Here is a 20,957-nt window from a genome sequence, read left to right as displayed (position 1 = left end):
ATGAAGAGCAATGTGTTGCAGTGTATTTATATTGTTATTTTGAACAACAAATGCACTGATTAAACAAAAATCGTACAATCTGGTCCAGTAAAATGCCCTTTCTAATTCCTCTAACTTATTTCTGAGTTTATACGATATTTTTATTTATTTATTTATTATCTGTGACATTTGAATTATACTGTTCATTATTTAAATATGTATTCCATTTATTGATCCTGTGTACACTGCAATCATATATGTATTTTATTGTCAAACCTGAATTCTTTACTTTAAGCAGTTGTATGCCCTACTTTGTGATTTTTACCTACAGGCAAGCCTATAACAATAAGGCTTGAATCACATCTATGCATATTGCTTTTGAGCTTGAGAGTTTCTGCAGTGCTTTTTGCGGTGCTTGCCACATTTTTAGACACGCCTTTTTCCCACGATTTTGCTGCAATTTGCGTATTTTCTTTACATTGTACAGTATATAGCTGGTTGTTAGGGAGGTGGCTGGTAAGCCAGCTGCCGCATCCTCAACAGCCGATGAGTCATCAGCTGTCAGCGGGCTTCCCCGTTGACAGCTGAATGTGAAAAAAAATTGCTGGCTAAAAAAAATTAAAAGTGGCATGGGGTCCCCCCAAAATCCATACCAGGCCTTTATCCGAGCATGCAGCCCGGCGGGTCAGGAAAAGGAGGGGATGAGCGAGTGCCCCCCCCCCTCCTAAACCATACCAAATTGCATGCCCTAAACATGGGGGGTATGTGCTTCTTCCTGTCATCCGAAGACCACGCCCCATAGTTATCTAAGAAATGCTTGACATCGGCGAGGATAGATCAGCGGGATGCAGCATCGGACAAGAGTTGTCGGCGGGAGCGGCGGCGGAGGAAGAAGAACACCAGACAAGGAAGACAGGAGAAAGAAGAAGCAGAAGAGGAAGAAGAAGTGGGCAAGAAGACATTTTTAATAAAGAACTTGTCAAAAACTGTCTTTTGTCACACTACACTACTTTTTTTGGTGAATGGGTAGGGTTACAATGTACCCGATACCAGGGATGGACTGGCCATTGGGACTACAGGGAGTTTCCCGGTGAGCCGATGGCTCAGTGGGCTGGCTTCAGTGACAGCGGACTGCTGCCCCCCCCTCTGCTCCTCTGTCTCTCCCTCCCCGCATCGCTCACCTGGGGGGAACAAAGAAGCAGGGGGAGGACCAGAGGAGCAGGGGGACGACAGAGGAGCATGGGGGATGACAGAGGAGCATGGGGGAGGGGACAGACAGCTGACTCAACAGCTATGGCCTGGGAGTTTCTCACTTCTGCCTAATCTTGTCCCATAAGGGGGGCACCGAACTGATTCTTTGGCCCGGGTGAAATAATGTCTAGCTTCCCCACTGGTACTGCCTATAAGAGTACCAGTACCAGCCGTTCTACTCTAATAAAGTAGAATGGCTAGTGGCTAGTGAAGGTGGAGAGGGGGCTTAGGTGGCCGGCGGGGTGCAGGAGTTGTCCGGCCACCATGGGAGAGACCTGTCAAAGTGGGCCAGTGTGGATGAAGTCCAGGGCCAAATTTCTGTCCCAGTCCAGCCCTGCCCGATACACATTTACATAGGGGGTGTGTGGGATCAGGGTGCCCCCTTGTTAAAGGGGGCTTCCAGATTCCGATAAGCCCCCCACCCGCAGGCTCCCGACAACCACCGAGCAAGGATTGTCAGGAAGAGACCCTTGTCCCCATCAAAGCACCCACCCCCCCACGTTGAGGGCATGCGGTCTGTTCAGGAGGGGGCACTCACTTGTGCCCTCCCTTTCCTAACCTGCCAGGCCCCATGCTTGGATAAGGGGCTGGTATGGATTTTTTTTTTTTATTTGGCATGGGGGGGGGGGGGGGTTAACAATTTAATTTTTAAATATACTGCAATCCAGCGAACCCGGAAGAAATCCCGGGGGGACATGTCAACCCCCTCTGCTGGGACTGGGCGCTGCTGCAGGGGCTTGGTTCTAAGGTAAGTATTTTATAATGTGCTAGTATGTGATGCTCTCGAAAACTGTCATATTACCGTATGATTGCTTCGCTTCTGGTTGTGTGTACGGGCCATAAAGCATCCTCATCTTTCAATCCAGGAATATGACCTCTATGGAGAGTTTCCAGTATTATCACCTTCTCATCATTTTCCACCTGCTTTTATCAGCCTACACATATTAGACAAGCTCACAATTATTATTATTATTTGCTTAAATGTTATAGAACTGTGCCTTCCATAGCCCAATAAAATAAATATTAGATGAAAGCTTTGCCATATCCTTGGGCTGTCATAGAGGAAACCAGAGCCCATGTAGTGAGGAAACAGCAAGGCGCGTGCACGTCCACAGGGAAGCCGGGGGTGCCTGATTGGACGAAGCCGCGTGCACCCGCCGGAGCAGCTGTGCTTTACCAGAGCCGCCGAGTCTGCAGAGGACAGGAGGCGAGAAACTGCAAACATGGCAACGGGCACAGGTGAGCTTCCCCCTCCCCAGCACTACCTTCTCCGTGTATCCCCTTCCAATGGCTGTAATAAAACGTGTCATGTCTTCCACAGAGGCAGAGACCAGGCAGAGGCTCCTGAAGACGGTGAAGAAGGAGGTAGGTGACCCTTTTCTTCCTTCCTTTCTCCTCCCCTCATTAGGTGGTGTGCATGGACGGGCTGTGGTGCCTGGAAGGAGGGTGTGTTCCATGGACACAGCTGGCAGAGGGTGGGCACTGGAGGAGCAGCCTTGTCCTAGGGTTGCTTCATATAGATCTCTATTAGGTTGCTATGCCAATCCATGGGAAGGTTAGCAGTGTCACAGTGACTATTCCAAGGGAGAGCGCTGACGTTTATTACCTGATTGCTAGAAATCCTATACAACCTTTATTAATATTCCATAAACATTGTATTTCCTAATGTATTTACACCAGGTGCGTCTGTAAGCATATTTCCAACCAAAAAATAATGCTTCCTTAATGAATTCAGTTCACACCAGCAAACACGTTGCATTTGTCCAGCATCGGAAAAAAAAAGTATGGCGCGCACTGCTTTTTTTCGCACAATAAAACGTATTCAAATGCGCACAAATGTGCATAAATGCAATGCAAACAAAGGAAAGCATCTAAAATGTGCACCACCACATAACAAAAAAGAAACGCGCATCCGTTGTGGTGCGAATGAGCCCCTATAGTGACGAGAGCCTGACCGTACATTTCTGCAACAATCTTCCCATACTATTCATTTAATCGCTTCTCACCCAGCCTATTGTAAAATGACAGCCGAGCGGGAGCTCTCCCATCCTGAGTGGAGGTCACGTGACGTCCTTCTAGGACCGTGCCTCCACCAGATCCAGCGGATGACAGGTGTAGGTATCGGGCTGCTGCTGGTACCATGTGATCACTTTGACCAATCACAATTGTCTATGACAATTGTACACAATATTATACCGGATTTATATATTTTACTGGATTTATATAGCACCAACAGTTTGCGCAGCACTTAACCACTTCCCACCCGCCGCATGCAGAATGACAGCCAAGGGATGGTTCTGTAATCCTGACTGGGCATCATATGACGTCTAGCAGGATAAGCCGCTCATGCGCGCCCCCGGGGGTGTGCAGTAAGGCGATCGGTGGTGCTGTGTGTCGATCCGACACAACCACGTCTCTGATCTAGGTAAAGAGCCTCTGACGTAGGCTCTTTACCATGTGATCAGCTATGTCCAATCACAGCTGATCACATGGTAACCAGGAAGTGTCGTTAATCGACTTTCCTCCATTCGCTCTAACAAGGCTTGGGTAGAGTAGAGCCAATCAGCGACTCTCCTGACAGGGAGATGATTAGTGCATTGATTAGAAGTGTAGACACACCAGTGCCTGCCAGTGATACCCATCAATGCCCCACCAGTGATGCCCACCTGTACTCATATGTGATGCCAATCAGTGCCCACCTGTGCCCATAAAGGAAGCCAATCAGTGCCAATTTGTAATGCCAGTCAGTGCCATCTATCTGTGCTGCCCATCAGTGCTGCATATTAGTACCGCCTCATCAGTGCTGCATATCAGTGCCGGCTCATCATTGGCTGTCAGTGAAGGAGAATACTTACTTACAACATTTTCGGTCTTTTTTTATTTGTAGTGCAAAAAATTAACAAGCCAGTGGTGATCAAATACCACCAAAAGAAAGCTCTATTTGTGTGAAAAAAATGGGTACATTGTCACATGACTGCGCAATTGTCAATCAAAGTGCGACATCGCTGAAACAAATTGGCATGAGCAGGAAGGGGGTTAAAGTGCCCTATATTGTGGTTAACGTGGTTGTAAACCCCATTCATGAAATTTGATCTAAGCACATATATCTGTACCGTTTACTTATCTCTCTCCAAAGCTCTAAGTGTCGTTTCTCTCTGGTGCTTTGTTCTTCTGTTACAACCTGAATAACTTCTGACAAGTTCTCCAACACATGACTTAACAGTAGCTCAAAATTTGTGTTGGGGAAGGTGTTTAGAGGAAGATCAGCAGTGAGCTAGTGTATTCAGACTACAGCTCTGCATGTTCCTTCTTTCCTCTGCCTATGTGGAGGGGGGGTCCCTTTCCTCCAATCATCTCTCACACGGTGTAAGTGCTGAAAGAGAAATAAAGATTTTCAAAGGGTGTACAAAGGGGAATACAGCAGATATACAAGTAAAACTTATGTAGGAGGATTTGTTTTATCTCTGTGTATAATCTGAGGCTATTCACTTCACTAGGTATATGTGAGGGTTTACATCCACTTTAATAGATGGCTTCCATTCAGTGAGGTATATTTACTAAACCTGGTGCATTTAAAATCAGGTGCAACTGTGCATGGTAGCCAATCCGCTTCTAACTTCAGCTTGTTCAATAAAACCCAAACGTTGATTGGTTTCTATGCAGAGTTCCAAAAAATGTTGCACTCCAGTTTTAGTAAATAACACCCATTGTGTACTATTATTTTGATTTCTGTGATTGGTCACTGTGATCACAGTGTACAGACAAGGCCAATCACAGTCCATCTGTACCATGTGTTTGGCCAATCACAGCATTACACACTGAATGATTGAATTTCATTGCTTATAACTGTGATTAACACTGTTATAAGCAATCATAATGTGTAAAAAAAAAAAATCCTGATCACCTCACCAGAGTAATACAATGTTACTCTTGGAACACTGTATGGCTCTGGTCACAGTATGTAAACAAAAAAAAACAACAAAAAAAAAGTAATAAAAAAGAAAAAAATATTTTGAAAAAAAAATCGAATTCTTTTTTTTTTTTTTAAACATTGTGTTATCAGGCAGTGTTCCAAATCACAGCCACACTAGTTATATGATGATGCTGTACTGCACTGGTAACCGTAAATATATTTTTCTTAATTTTCCCAAAAATTATGACAAAAAATGAAAACTGAAACTAACTGGCCATGCCTCTTACTAAATACAGTGCCTTGCAAAAGTATTCACCCCCTTGGCTTTTTACCTATTTTGTTATATTACAGACTTTAGTTCAATGTTTTTTTAATCTGAATTATATGTGATGGATCAGAACACAATAGTCTAAGTTGGTGAAGAAAAATATATACATAAAACTATTTTTCAGAAATAAAAAAAATGATAATTTTTCATGTGCGTATGTATTCACCCGCTTTGTTATGAAGCGCATAAAAAGCTCTGGTGCAACCAATTACATTTAGAAGTCTCATAATTAGTGAAATGATGTCCACTTGTGTGCAATCTAAGTGTCACATAATTTGTCGTTACATTTACACACCTTTTTGAAAGGCCCCAGAGACTGCAACATGTAAGAAAGAGGCACCACCTACCAAACACTGCCACGAAGACCAAGGAACTCTCCAAACATGTTGTTGAGAAGTACAAGTCAGGGTTAGGTTCTAAAAAAAAAAATATCCAAATTTTGGATGATCCCTAGGAGCACCATCAAATCTATCATAGCCAAATGGAAAGAACCTGGCACAACAGCAAACCTGCCAAGAGATGGTCGGACACCAAAACACACGGACTGGGCAAGGAGGGCATTAATCAGAGAGGTAGCACAGAGACCTAAGGTAACCCCGGAGGAGCTGCAGAGTTCCACAGCAGAGAATGGAGTATCTGTACATAGGATGACAATAAGCCTCACGCTCTATGGAGTTGGGCTTTATGGTAGAGTGGCCAGAAGAAAGCTATTACTTTCAGCAACAAAATGGCACGTTTTAAGTTTGTGTAAAGGCATGTGGGAGACTCCAAAAATGTATGGAGGAAGGTGCTCTGGTCTGATGAGACTAAAATTTCACTTTTTGGCCATCAAAGAAAATCCTATATCTGGCACAAACCCAACATATCACATCACCCAAAGAACACCATCCCCACAGTGAAACATGGTGGTGGCAACATCATTCTGTGGGGATGTTTTTCAGCAGTCGGGACTGGGAAACTGGTCAGAGTTGAGGGAAAGATGGATGGTGCTAAATACAGGGATATTCTTGAGCAAAACCATGTACCACTGTGTGTGTGATTTGAGGCTAGGATGGAGGTTCAACTTCCAGCAGGACAATGACCCCAAATACACTGCTAAAGCAACACTTGAGTGGTTTAAGGGGAAACATGTAAATGTGTTGGAATGGCCTAGTCAAAGCCCAGACCTCAATCCAATAGAAAATATGTGGTTAGACTTAAAGATTGCTGTTCACAAGAGCAAACCATCCAACTTGAAGGAGCTGGAGCAGTTTTGCGAGGAGGAATGGGAGAAAATCCCAGTGGTAAAATGTGGCAAGCTCGTATAGACTTATACAAAGCGACTTGGAGCTGTGATAGCCGCAAAAGGTGGCTCTACAAAGTATTGACTTTAGGGGGGTGAATAGTTATGCACATTGACTTTTTCTGTTATTTTGTCCTATTTGTTGTTTGCTTCACAATAAAAAAAAAAAACATCTTCAAAGTTGTGGGCATGTTCTGTAAATTAAATTATGCAAATCCCTAAACAATCCATGTCACGTCCAGGTTGTGAGGCAACAAAACACGAAAAATGCCAAGGGGGTGAATACTTTTGCAAGGCACTGTACCTTGGACTGTCTACTTTCCAAAAAGGGGTCATTTTGGGGATATTTGTACTGTCCCGGTGTTTTCGGGTCTCAAGAAATGAGAGGCCATCAGTACATCAGGGCTTTCGCTCCCCCTTAAGCAAGGATTAATTGCTAATTGGGTCTGGGGGAGTTCACTTGCCTTGCACCCCCTACTCCAGCCGGCTCTCTTCCTCCATGCAAAGCTCCAATCTGTGGCCAGCAGCCATCACGTACATTAAAGTGACATAAACAATATTCCTTAAAGCGTTAGTAAAGGAAATTTTTTTTTCATTTAAAATAACAAATAACAAAATAACAAACATGTTATTTTAACTGTGCAGTTCGTTTTGCACAGAGTGGCCCCGATCCACGTCTTCTGGGGTCCCTCGCGGCTGTCTCTGTCCTCCCCGCAATTACTCACCACAGTCATGCAAAAACGCTCGCATGGTGGTCAGTAATTGTGGGCACGCTCCTGTGATACAGCGAGCGGCCATAGCTGCTCGCTGTATCACTCCGCCCCGCCCCTCGGCACGCCACATCACTGGATGTGATTGACAGCAGCGCCAGCCAATGGCTGCGCTGCTCTCAATCCATCCGCTCTAGCCAATCAGCGGCCAGGCTGAGCGGCGAAGAGGATCTCAGGACCGCGCAGGACTTTCATGGGGTCAGGTAAGTATAACGGGGGCTTGGGGGGGGGCCGGCAGCAATCAATGTTTTTTCACCTTAATGCATAGATTGCATTAAGGTGAAATATTTTTTTTCTTTACAACTTTTTTTAAGCCAGCCATACATAAATCAAAATTCAGACAGTTCAGCAAGAAGCAGCAGAATTTCAATCCTTGTATGGTCAGGATGGCTGTACAGGAGTCAGTCTACCGATCAACTTTTGTACAACTAGCCTGTTAGAATATAATATCTAGGGCTGAAACAACTAATCGATTATTCGTTATGAAATTAATCGATTACCATTTTCATAATCGATTAATCGGGCAGTAACATAATGGGGTTAAAAAAATAAAAAAATTGTCCTTTATAGTACAAAAAGAGCAAATCGCTACTGTAAATATTACTTTCACTGTCACACAGTAAAAAATGAACCCCTTACAGTAGAGATTATTTGCTCTTTTTGTACTAATGTTAGTTTTTTTAACCTCATTATGTTACTAAACATCTCATCCTGGGTCACACCTCTGTGTTTTCTGTTTTTTTTTGCAGAAACACACTACAGTTCATTTACATGGTTTCCTATGGGACACGTTCACATGCATGATTTTTTTAACTGCTGTGTATTTGGAAAGGGCAAGGACTTTTTTTTTTTTAACGCAAAACGGTGCTATTTTGTTTTTTTGGTTCAATAAACTTCAATGGAGAAGCTACAGAAAAAGCATGTAATGCATTTTTGCGGCAATTTGTGTTTTTTAATCTGCCCAAAAAAAAATAAAAAATGCAAATTGCCGCAAAATTCTTTTTTCTAAGGTTATTAACCGATTAATTGAAACAATAATCGGCCAACTAATCGATTATGAAAATAATCGTTAGTTGCAGCTCTAATAATATCCACTCCCCCTCTCAATCAGCGCTGATCAGTGTATTCTGATAGCGGGGATTTCTGCCCACCATCAACACAATAGCTTAGCAGGAGTGATTTCACCCTCCACATCAGGTGTATGGATGGGAGAATCGGGTCAGTTTTTTTCTTCAACACGTTGAATGAAAGAAGTACAAAAATAATCTATACGCATTCACTACTTAATGGCCCTGTAATCAATTTTCTGCCTCTGTTTAATGTCCTTTGTGAGCAATCCCCCCCCCCCCCATCTTCCATTGTTTTGGAACGAGATAAGCACGTTTCTTACTACTACACATTCCATAGCCCCTAGTCTATCTTGGGAGTGACCAAGAGAAGGTGGCTACATTCTCACATACAGTGGGATCACAGAGAATGAACATAGCCACCCTCTAACAGGAATTTGGATCACAACAGCCAAAAAATAGGACTTCAGAGAAGCCTGAGAGCAACAGAAGTTACTTTTTTTAGTTTAAAATACATAGAATTTATTCATTTTTGTTTGAACCAGTTTAGTGTCACTTGAACCCTGCAATGGAACAAGAAAACCTGCCGCTCCAGGTGAGACCAGGAAGCCTAATGATCCAGTAGGGGCTCGCCTCTGCACACAATGAGAATAGAAGAAATGGCCGCACCCCACTGTAGATCAAAAATCCTTTTTATTTGGACATCCCAATACTACAAGAACAAAAATGCTGGGTAGACGTGTTTCACACACTTCACGTGCGCTTAGTCATTACTTGGTATGGATGTCCAAATAAAAAAGATTTTTGATCTACAGTGGTGTGTGGCCATTTCTTCTATTCTCACTTTAACCCTGTATGGTACGCTGAGAAGGCCGGCATGTGACATGAGCCAGTCACAGCTTACAGGGGTTGTAGTGCTAGAAAGAGTCTGCTAGAGCGAGGAATAAGGTAAGTATTTGCTGCTTAATTCTCTACCCTTGGACTAAATTAGCTATTAACCCTTGCAGCGCAGGGGAGCCACACTGCAAGGATGGGTTTTAAATTTTTCCCAGAGTTGGCCTTTAAATGCTTGTTAATGTCTAGGGTTCCAGAAAAAGCAGTGTTGGCTAAGTGATCCTCCGCTTCCCTGGCAGCCTGCACTCTCTAATTTTCACGTACATGTCCTCACATCCTATGCAAGGCTTTGGGCTATGTACTGTAATTGATGATATCAGAGGGCAAATGACTACCAGAGCATAGGGAAGAAAAGCGTCCGCCACTGGTTGTACAGCCAGAAAGGCACCAAGTATCGGCTAAAAAAAAAGTGCTTTTTCTGGTACCCTCTATATAAAAATGCATTTAATTTTTTTTACCACAGCATTACATATTCGTGATATGTGCCTGTTGTACCATGCACTTTTGTTAAAAAATATCCTGTTTTCTTTTCTATTGCTTCCTTTGTATGAAATACCTGGTGATCCTGCCAGTCCTCCCTACTTTCTTTTTTCAAACTGACCACGCTAGGCATGAGTAGAGTTGCCACCTCATCCCTTTAAAAAGGAACACATATGAATTACACAGGTTCTGAGGTTAATTTAATGCAGGAAAGGCACCAAATGAGTCTAATTACCTCCTTAATTAGCCACAGAACCTGTGTAATTAATATGTGTTCCTTTTTAAAGGGATGAGGTGGCAACCCTAGGCATGAGGGCATATTTTTCTCAGTGTGTTCAGTATTAGAACTGTGCTGGTAGAACAGCCTGCCTGTCCTCCAATTAATAGACTTGTGCTGAGATGCCTCCCTGCACAACCATTTATTGGGAAGATCAGTGTGTTGCTGTTTCTCCACCCCCACCTCTTTTTTCCTTTATGCAGCTAAGAACAAAGATTATGTGATCACTTATTGATTTTAAACTGAATAAGTTGTTTTACAAGGTGAAAGTTCACATATACTTAAAAACCTTTCAGTGTGGGGAAAGTTCCCCCTGCAAGGGAGAATTTTTGTTTCCCTCCCAGACTTCAAGAGCTAAGTCCACCCTTCACAGCATGTTTCACATTACAGCCATTCCTCGACCCCTGAAATTCCCCCACTTTTCTCCACTTACCCGTATCACACACTGTTTCTCCTTGCAGATTCCTGTTTAATTTTTAATTCAGTGTGTCTCCGCCCACACAGCCGTGTCAGTGGATCTGTCACACTAGTGCAGTGTTTCTCAATTCCAGTCCTCAGGCCCCCCCAACAGGTCAGGTTTTCAGGATTTCCCTCAGATGAAAAGGCTGTGGTGATTACTAAGGCAGTGAAACTGATCAAATCACCTGTGCAAAATAATGGAAATCCTGAAAACCTGACCTGTTGGGGGGGGCCTGAGGATTGGAATTGAGAAACACTGCACTAGTCCAATCTGTCACCGCAGTAGTTTTCAGTGAGGTGATGTCACCACACTCCTCATCCATTGATACTTCCTCCAGCTCCATAACTGAAATGCCATTGTTTGGTACAGATTTGGGGCTGGAGGAATAGTCTGTAGGAGCCTGTCTATTGCACCTGTGATACCCTGATTGCAGTTGCAATGCTAGTACACTCAAGTTAAAAAATAATAATACATGCAAATGTGTTCCTTTTTTTTCAATATAGGTGCATTTATTATTTTATTTTATTTTTTTAAAGGTGGGATATGCCTTTAACTTATTTTAAGCATGTTATTTACACGTATAGCCTGCCTTGTGTAGATATCCAAAATGCTTGACTCCTGCTGGGTGCCACCTTTTGGATGTTATAACAATGGCCCCATAGTACTCCCCTTCATTTCCTTTTTCCTCCCACCGTTTGACAGTTTAACACACCCAGATTGGGAGAGGGCTATGCGTTGTGTTAGGGAATTGATTCTTCCTGAAGTGGTAAAATGGAAAAACACGGCAAGAGAGTATTTAAAATTACCTTCCATTTGTTTAAGTTGGTGACGGGTTCTATTTAATAATGTGAAGTCCACCAGCGTGTATTTGTATTTACATCTTCTTCTCTATTATTTCTTTAAATCCATTCCTTGTGCTTGTGGAAGATCCTGGATCCCTGACCTTGATACAAATCCTGAACATAGGACCTTGACTTCTTTGTGAGTGAAATAGTAGACTTTACTTTAAAATAAAAGGTCAACTTTCTTGTTATACCACCTTTGCCCCATCCCATCATCGAGAGATACCACATTCCACATAAAAAAGAGGAGGAAACCTAAAAAATATACTTTAATGTGTTTCTGAGCTTCCTCTATGGTGCCTACAGTAAGTGAAGGTGATGTCAGATGCCTTCCATTTTGAACCTGGAAATGCTGAGGATCTGAAATATTGTTAGAAGATGCTCATACACTATTTGAAACTTTGGGATCCTCAGGGGGTTATTTACGAAAGGCAAATCCACTTTGCACTACAAGTGCACTGCAAGTGCAGTCGCTTTAAATCTGAGGGGTAGATCTGAAATGAGGGAAGCTCTGCTGATTTTATCATCCAATCATGTGCAAGCTAAAATGCTGTTTTTAAATTTCCTTGCATGTCCCCCTCGGATCTACAGCGACTGCACTTCCAAGTGCACTTTCAGTACACTTTCAAGTGCACTTGTAGTGCAAAGTGGATTTGCCTTTAGTAAATAACTCCCTCAGTGTTCCTCACTTTAAAAGTCTATGATGTCAATCTCACCTTACAGGTGGAAGCTTATTTGTAAGGTAAGCATATTTTGTAGTTTTTTCCTCCGCATGTTTTGAAAGTGAAATGCATATTTTTTTTTTTTTCATAGCAATGCAGAGGTTTAATAAATAAGTGGACCTATTTTGCTGTAAGATCTGCTTTAGGTACTGCCCTCTCACCGTGGAACAGTCCCCACCCCCTGGTTGCTCAACTGGTAAATGACAACGTTTTTATTTGCCCCACTGTTCAATTGAGCCATACATTATGCAATTTCCTTTCCTTTAACCACCCAGTGCTCAAATTACACTTAGCTCTGTGCTCTATGCTGTGCAGTGTGTGCCATCAAATTCTTGTCCATTGCCCTCTGAAGTTCAGAAATGCTGTGCAAAATGTGTGCTTTAGGAGGCTGTAGAGGAGAGAGTGCTGCAGATAAACAGAAACAACTTAAATAGGAGGATGCAGTCTCTCAGAAGCGATTCAGTTCGCATGCGCCGCGCTTTATAAGTTTTTCATTCATTCATTCATTCACTGCACTGGGTATATGCAAGGGCTTACGACCACTTGTTTAAAGCTGAATTCTATGTTACCTATCACTTTATTAGTTCATTGAGCCAAGTTGGCCCAAACAAACTATTTCCATTAGTATGCCATGTGACTGTTGGGAGCGCTGTATCTTACTGTAGTAGCATCACCTACATACAGTAAGCGATGCTGTGTTCTGCAGTAGAAAGGGCAATGTTTTGAAAGCTCATGCAACAAAATCAAATCGGCCTGAATGCTTCTCAGCCATTAAGAAGAAGCCTTGTATTTTTATCAATCAATACAAGGCTTCCTCTGATTGGTTGAGCTATAGTAGTAGGTAGGTGAAGTCACAATCCCCACCTCAGCCAATCAGAGGAAGCTTTGTATTCATTGGTAAAAGTACAAGGCGGCTTTTGAATGGCTTGGAAGTATTCAAGCTGACTTGATTTGTTCCATCCACAAATGGGTAAGATACACATACTTGAGTGGAACACAGCACTGCATACTTTATGTAGCTGATGCTACTACAGCAGGGGAAGGCATCCTTTTGAGAAGTGAAGATCTATCTGAACAACATGGAAGAGATCAAAGATCATCAGGGATTGCCTTTTATATTTATTTATTTTTAGAAAAATACAATTACTAGCAAGCCCCTAATAATAAGTAAGGACCTATAAGTCCTGCCAAGGCCACGAATCAAAGCATTGTGGCTGCAGCATGTGTATACCCCTGGCCCCTGCCTCTGCAGCTAAAGGGGGATTGGTTAGGACATGGTAAAACTGCGGCTTAGCCGAGGGGTTTTACTGCCCCCCCAATCACTAGGGTGAACGAACCGTAAGGCACAGACCAATTTACAAAGTTTTGACGAAAATCTTTGTCCAAAAAGCTTTGACAAAAATCTCAGCTTCAAACACACAGCCTCTTACTAAAGACCTTGGACTGTCTACTTTCCAAAAAGGGGTTATTTGGGGGATATTTGTACTAGCCTGGAATTTTAGGGCCTCAAGAAATGAGATGGGCTGTCAGTACATCAGGATTGATACATTTTCCAATATATACAGTGTGTATAGAAAAGAATCGCCCCCCTTTTTAAAAATCACATTTTGTTGCTTTTCAGCCTGAAATCAAGACCGGCACAGTTTTTGTTTTATCCAGCTGTATTTACTAGTAATGCAACTTATAACATCTACGTGAAAGATATAACTCCAACATGTCAGAAAAAAATAAACAAAAATTCAAAAACAGGATCACAGAGTTGGAAACAGGACCCCCCCCTCCTAAAAATGACTTAAACCTAATCCAGTGTAGATAATCACCTTCACACAAAGCCATTTGACTTTCAGATGTGGTCACGTTGATTAGCTCAGCATGAAAATAGCTTTCCTGGAGCATTTCGGTCCCTGGTAGTGCAACTGAAGCAAACCATTATATATGGGTGTCAATGCACTGTCAAAATATCTCCAGGATAAAGTTGTGGACAGGAGATGGATGCAAAAAAAATCAAAGGCTTTATCAATGCCCAGAAGCACAGTAAAGTCTATTATTAAGAAATGGAAGGTCATTTTGGTATAACAAGGACCCTCCCTGGATCAGAATGTTGCTCTAAACTGGATGAACGACCCAGGAGGAAACTAGTCAGAGAGGCTACCAAGAGTCCTACAGCAACTCTGAAGCAGTTGCAGGAATTTATGACAAAGAGTGGTCATTGTGTGTATGTGACAACAATATCACAAATTCTCCACAAATGTGGCTTGTATGGAAGGGTTGCAAGAAAAAAGCTACTCCACAAGAAAAGGCCACATGCCGTCATGGCGGATCTTTGCCAAAACGCACCTTAAAGATTCTGAGGCCACATGGAAAAAGGTGTTATGGTCAGATGAGACTAACATTTAATTTGGCCTCAACATCAAATGATATGTCTGGCGGAAATCCAATACAACTCGCCATCAAAATAATACCATTCCTACAGTAAAGCATGGAAGTGGAAATATGCTGTTTTAGGGGTGTTTCTCTGGAGCAGGGGCTGGAGCACTTGTTAGGATAGAAGGAAAAATGGATAGGGCAAAATATCATCAAATTCTTGAGGAAAATCTGCTGCCTTCTGCCAGAAAGTTGTCAGTGGGAAGGTTTACCTTCCAACATGACAATGACCCAAAGCACACAGCAAAAATGGCCACACAGTGGTTTAAGGAGAACAAGGTGAATTTTCTTGCATGGTCTAGCCTGAGAACCGAACTTGAGCAGTCCCGCAATTTTGCAAAGAATAGTGGGCAAAGTCTAGATGTGCAAAGTTCGTAGAGACATATCACAACAGACCAAAGGCTTTAATTAAAGCAAAAGATGGTTTAACAAAATACTGACACAAGGGAGTGATCCTTTTTCCAACTCTGTGATTCTGTTTTTGATTTTTTTTTTCTGACATCTGATTGGCTGTAGTCACCGTTTTGGCTGAGTATTTTTAACCTTTTGTATTTTGGATTAAAGTGTGTCGATGCTGGTGGTGCCAACATAGCCATGTATGGCCAGCATTTGTTTATCTACTGTGGTGGATATGGCGAGTTTACTTTAAAGTACCAATATCTACATGTACGTTCTAATGTAGTACACGTGTTCTGTATTCTGCTTACATAACTCTTAATCTGGATCCATTAGTATTTAGTCAGTTGGTTACACTTGGTACACTGGTTTAACAAAATGGAGAATAAGTCGTTCCATCTTCGCCTGATTTCCCTATTATTTATGAATTCATTTGAAAAATATATATATAATACAATTTGCAATCAGTATTTTAAAGTTACTGCTTAAATGTATACTGCCAGTTCAGAAATATGATGACTTGTTTTTAAAGGTTCATGCCATAGGGCTGTCATCCTGAGCTGTGCTATGTGAACTAGTGAGTCACTAGCCTGGATACCTGACGCTCACATGATTGTATTGATTGTGCTGGGACAGTGACTGACCATGTAGGTGTATAAACCTTAATAAGCAATTGCAGCTTAAACATTTCTGTCAATACAGATACCCCCAAAGTAAACCTCTACGGCCCCGTACACACGACCAAACATGTCTGCTGAAACTGGTCTGCGGGCCAGTTTCAGCAGACATGTTCGGTCGTGTGTAGGCCCGAGCGTGCAGGATTCCAGCAAACATTTGCCCGCCGGGCCTTTTCCCAGCGGACAAATATTCCTGGACTTGTTTTAAAACAGTCCGCTGGAATCCTGCCCGCTCGGACATGTTCGGTCGTCTGTACAGACCTACCGTACATGTCCGAGCGCCCGCCATCCCTCGCATGCGTCGAATGGAAGCATTTAACTGGCAGGCCCGCCCACGTCGCCGCGTCATTGTCGCGGCGACACCACGGACACGCCCCGCGTATTGTTTACGCGCGGATTTCTGTACGATGGTTAGTACAGCCATCGTACAGAAATGCCCGGGCAGACATGTACGGTGAAAACGGTCCGGCGGACCGGTTTCATCGTACATGTTTGCCCGTGTGTACACGGCCTACACCCAGAAAGACAAGGGTGCCCATCTCTAACTTTGTTTTAAAATTCTGATTGCCTGGTTGTCTCTTGATTTAATACTTTTATAAATAACTGACCTTGAACCTTGCAGCAAACGATATCACACAAGGAAGTGTCCCAACAGATTTCCAAAGGGTGTCTGTGACACCTTCATGAATAACCCTCAAAATATGCATAATCTAGACAACCCTAGCATGTGACTATGTTTAGGATTAGTGATAGTCCATTCAGGCACCAAGCTCTGATTTGTGGATGGCATGGGGTTTATCACCTGTATTTCATACCCAGTAGTACTGGGTTTTTCTCCTGGCTGAAGTTGCAGATCATGGTGCCAGAGAAGCATAGAGAAGATGGATACAAACACTCTCGGTGCAGCTTCACCTTTTTTATTCCTGAAGTATGGGCAATTTTACACCTCTACCCTAGGCAAAAGATGTAATATGTATACAAGGCAACATATGAAAAAGCTAATAGTAATATTCACAACTATGCATGGAAGAGCACCCGCACTTAAACAGATATTGAAATATTTGACGTGTCCTTGGGCTTTGCATCTGTTTCCCCCACATTACCTGCATTAGTAATTTTCTTCTATGAAATTAGTAGCCGGGAAGTCAGATGTGTGTTGGAAAAGGCACCTCACTATACCGCATCAAGGTCTTATGATCTGAGGCAAATTAATATTTTATGTAATTATTATATTGGCTTTAAGGGCTCTGACATTATTAATGTTCAGTGGGTCTGCAATCTCCCAAGCAGTGTAAAAAAACAATATATATAATGTTAACTGTGGACCCCTCCTTGTAATGACAAATTGCCTAGGAGTTTAATATATAGAACATTTTTTTTTTTTTTTTATCACAGGAAATTACATTGTAATTTTTTTTAATTTTTTATTAACTATTCTTTTAAGTCACCTGAATTGAGATATTTTTAGTTCAGTTGAGAGTTACCCTTTCCTTTACTGCCACCAGGATTGCATTACTATAATACTATAAATACCTGAAACTGAAGCATAGAGAGCACCTCCTATAAGGTATGGGATGAGGCTGTTTGCTTATAAGACACAAACGCACATATATATGTAAGCGTGTGTTGACTGGTAATATGTGCGGCTATTGTTTGGACATCTGTGAGAACAGTGATATACTGCATAAAAATGATAGATTTGCTAAGGCAGAGATGATATCCACAGTTGCTGACTGTAAAGAACAGCTGCACCATATAGCTGTATACTGTATGTCTACCCCTAGCTTAGCTGTCAACATGGCTAATGACTTGCCATTTATTGTAACAATAACAGAGCACGGTTGGTTAATCTAGGCTTAAAGTGTGGTCATTGAATGCCATGCAACCACAGATTACTGTCTGTTTACTCAGTCTGGTTCATTCTCTTGTAAAAAGAATAATAGTAGTAGGCTGTCCAACTGACAAACAAAGCATTAGCGTACTTACGTCAAAAGTGGGGTTCATATACTAAAATATTTCACCCAATTGGATGCTGTGCTTTAAAACTCACCCCTGCATGATATCATGTGTCTTGATTTTCATTTGACGTCTTTTTCCTTTTTTTTTATGTACAAGTGCAGCATTGCTACATCATGTGAGACATGGAGCTGGGTACACCTTTTTGTGATTAGTAACAGCCTAGTGACCGTCCCTGAAAAGAGCGGACTATGACTATAGACGTTTATGAGCACAAACTCACAGGTTTAATGCAATGAAAATCTGTGCATAGATCTATGGTAGGCTGTGGGAAGGTTCAGCTTTTTAGGGTATGATGTTCTGCTATAAGCAAAGTGTTTCTCTCCGCCCGCCATGCGCATAGTTTTTTTATTGGACAGTTTCAAACCTGTATGTCCCCATGATCTTTATTAAATCAGCAGCTGAACTGGCCTGCATAGCTACCTGGTCACAACCTTGTATTTATTATGCAAGATCACTGAAAAAGAACCGATTTATTTCTGTTTGAAGAGAGATCGTAATTACATTTTCTGTGTTTAGATGCTTGCACTGAGAAAACACATTACTAAAGCAGCTAGACATTTTACAGAACATTAAATATGCTGTGCTTGTAGATTCAGTGTTTGAATCAGAGAACAATTACATGAGCTGCTCAGTGAGTGCCAGGAAGACATATCCTTTTGTACGCTGCTCCTTTGGTAAAATTCTAGTGTGAAAAGACAGACTTCTCGTTGCCTTGACTACCATCCTTAAATTGGAAAGACGCAATATGTTTTTACAAATTTAAAACTTGACAGTAAGCAGATGTACTCATTTGTGGGATTTATGATAGGATGTGAATATGCTTGCCTGTCAATTGCTAATGGTCCCAATATTATGCTGGTTTAATCCCCTAATGTAGAAGGTAGAACAAACCTTAATGCCCGAATGCAGTTTCTCTTTCGTTCATGGACGGACACAGCTCCTTTATTCTTGACAGTAGGGTTTATATACTGTCTATCAGGAGAGGACTAGGCAGACATGTTAACCACGTAAGGACCCCTTCACGCAGATATACGTCGGCAGAAGGGCATGGCTGGGCACAAGCACGTACCCGTACGTCCTCTTTAAGAGCCCTGCCGCGGGGTCGCGAGCGGGCTCGCGACTCGGTCCGAAGCTCCGTGGCCACACTCGCATGACCCGCGGACCCGATCGCCGCCGATGTCCCGTGATCGGTCTCAGGAGCTGAAGAACAGGGAAAGGTGTGTGTAAATACACCTTCCCCGTTCTTCATTGTGGCAATGTCAGTGATCGTCTGTTCCCTGATATAGGGAAAGACGATGACTGACGTCACACGTCCAGCCCCGCCCCCCTACAGTTAGAAACACGTATGAGGTCACACTTAACCCCTTCAGCGCCCCCTAGTGGTTAACTCCTAAACTGCAATTGTCATTTTCACAGTAATCAAATGGGGATATTTATTATAGCAAAACGTAAAAAATATAGAATTTTTTCAAAATTGTCGCTCTAATTTTGTTTATAGTGCAAAAAAATAAAAACCGTAGAGGTGATCAAATACCACCAAAAGAAAGCTCTATTAGTGGGAAAAAAAGGATGCCAATTTTGTTGGGAAACCATGTCGCACGACCGCGCAATTGTCAGTTAAATCGACGTAGTGCCGAATCGCAAAAAGGGGCAAGGTCCTTAACCTGCATAATCGTCCGGGTCTTAAGTGGTTAAACAGTTAAAAACATGTAACAACAGCAAAGCTGAACAGTACCACCCAGGGGGCGGTCCCTCTGGCTATAACCCCTCACTCTGCATCTAGCAGCTCAGTTCGTCAAAAAGCAGTACAAACATAAAAAGGAGGGGTGGGTGCTGTATCTGTACATGAACTTCAGAGAAAAGGATTTTACGGTGAGTACAAAAATCCTATTTTCTCTTTCGTTCATGGACGGATACAGCTCCTTTATTCTTTTTTTTTTTGTTCAATACGTTTTTTATTGAGAAGAAAAAGGAAACAAGTAGCAAAATATAACACAAAGTCAGTACAGGGAGGTACAATCATCCCCGAGAAATAGTGTATAACGAGCAAACAGAGTAACAGGCTGCAATGGCGATTCGTTAATACACTTTAGCAGGCCATATAATCGTTGCAGAAAGTGAGTGAGTGAGAAACTTATATAGCGCAGCAACATGCGAACTGAATCGCCTCTGCGCGTTCGTTGTCCCTTTCTCCTTTGTCCTCAAAAGAGATGAGTCTTGATCTTTCTCCTAAAGGCCAAGTGATTCTCCTCCAACCAAATGCTGGTTGGTAAAGCGTTCCATAGTCTAGGTCCTTGGACCGCAAATCTTCTTTCTCCTTTGGACTTGTATCTGGCTTTTGGTATCTGGAGTAGATTTTGATTGGTGGATCGCAGAACGCGATTGGGGTTGTGGGCTTTTAGTTTTTCACATAGATATTGGGGGGCATTTCCCAGAATACACTTATGCGTCAGACAGAGTGCCTTAAAAGTGATTCTGTCTTTTACTGGCAACCAATGAAGGCTTCTCAGTGAAGGTGAGATTGATTCCCAGGGTTTTTTCCCAGTCACAAGTCTAGCGGCCTTGTTTTGAACGACTTGCAGCCGAGTGATTTGGTATTTTGGGAGTCCGAGGTAAAGGGCATTTGCATAGTCAAGTCTGGAGTTAACAATTGTTCCCACCACGACAAAGAACAATAATAGTGCAAACCGCCCATTGCATCCAGTCCAGTCCGACATTACAATCTGAATAAGTAAATATAGTGACTAAACCCACTTTTGAGTGTCAGCAATATAGAGCAGCGCTAAAGTGAATATGTGTATATTCCTCTTAAAAAAGTAAACACAAACAATAGATACAAAAATGAATGTAACTAATGTGAAAAATATCTTTCAAAAAATGAATGTGAAATGCTATAAATAAACAAATTTAAAATATATATAGAACCCGTGAAAAAAATGTAAAGTGAAAAGCAAAAAGTTCATAAGTGATAAATGATCTTGTAATATTCAGAGTCTTCCACCACACCCAATGTGTTCAGTGATTCCTTCACCCATCAAATTGGCCACTTACCAAAACAATATGCCTAACACTCGCGTGCTTTGGCAAAGAAGCTTAAACCAAGTCCTCTCCAATAGGCTAGACAGGATTTCCGTTCCCAACAGTGTGATCCAAATAGCTCCACATAGATGATAAGA

The 20,957-nt window shown here is 42.3% G+C and overlaps 1 protein-coding gene across 2 annotated transcripts in view; it reads left to right on the top strand.

The window, feature by feature from the left end:
• The first annotated feature begins 2,358 nt into the window (after nt 1–2,358).
• SGSM1 (small G protein signaling modulator 1) overlaps nt 2,359–20,957 on the top strand; it is a 270,220-nt gene continuing 251,621 nt past the window's right edge. For both annotated transcript variants that reach the window (XM_040351471.1, XM_040351463.1), the window contains exons 1-2: nt 2,359–2,469; nt 2,552–2,595. In XM_040351471.1, coding sequence (XP_040207405.1) covers nt 2,454–2,469; nt 2,552–2,595 — 60 coding nt within the window. In that variant the 5' untranslated portion in view covers nt 2,359–2,453. The remainder of the gene's footprint in view (nt 2,470–2,551; nt 2,596–20,957) is intronic.

This window comes from Rana temporaria, chromosome 1 (genome assembly GCF_905171775.1).
Source record: "Rana temporaria chromosome 1, aRanTem1.1, whole genome shotgun sequence".
In the NCBI taxonomy this organism is placed as follows: domain Eukaryota; kingdom Metazoa; phylum Chordata; class Amphibia; order Anura; family Ranidae; genus Rana; species Rana temporaria.
The sequence above is the reverse complement of the archived record's forward strand: the minus strand, read 5'-3'. Positions and strand labels throughout refer to the sequence as shown.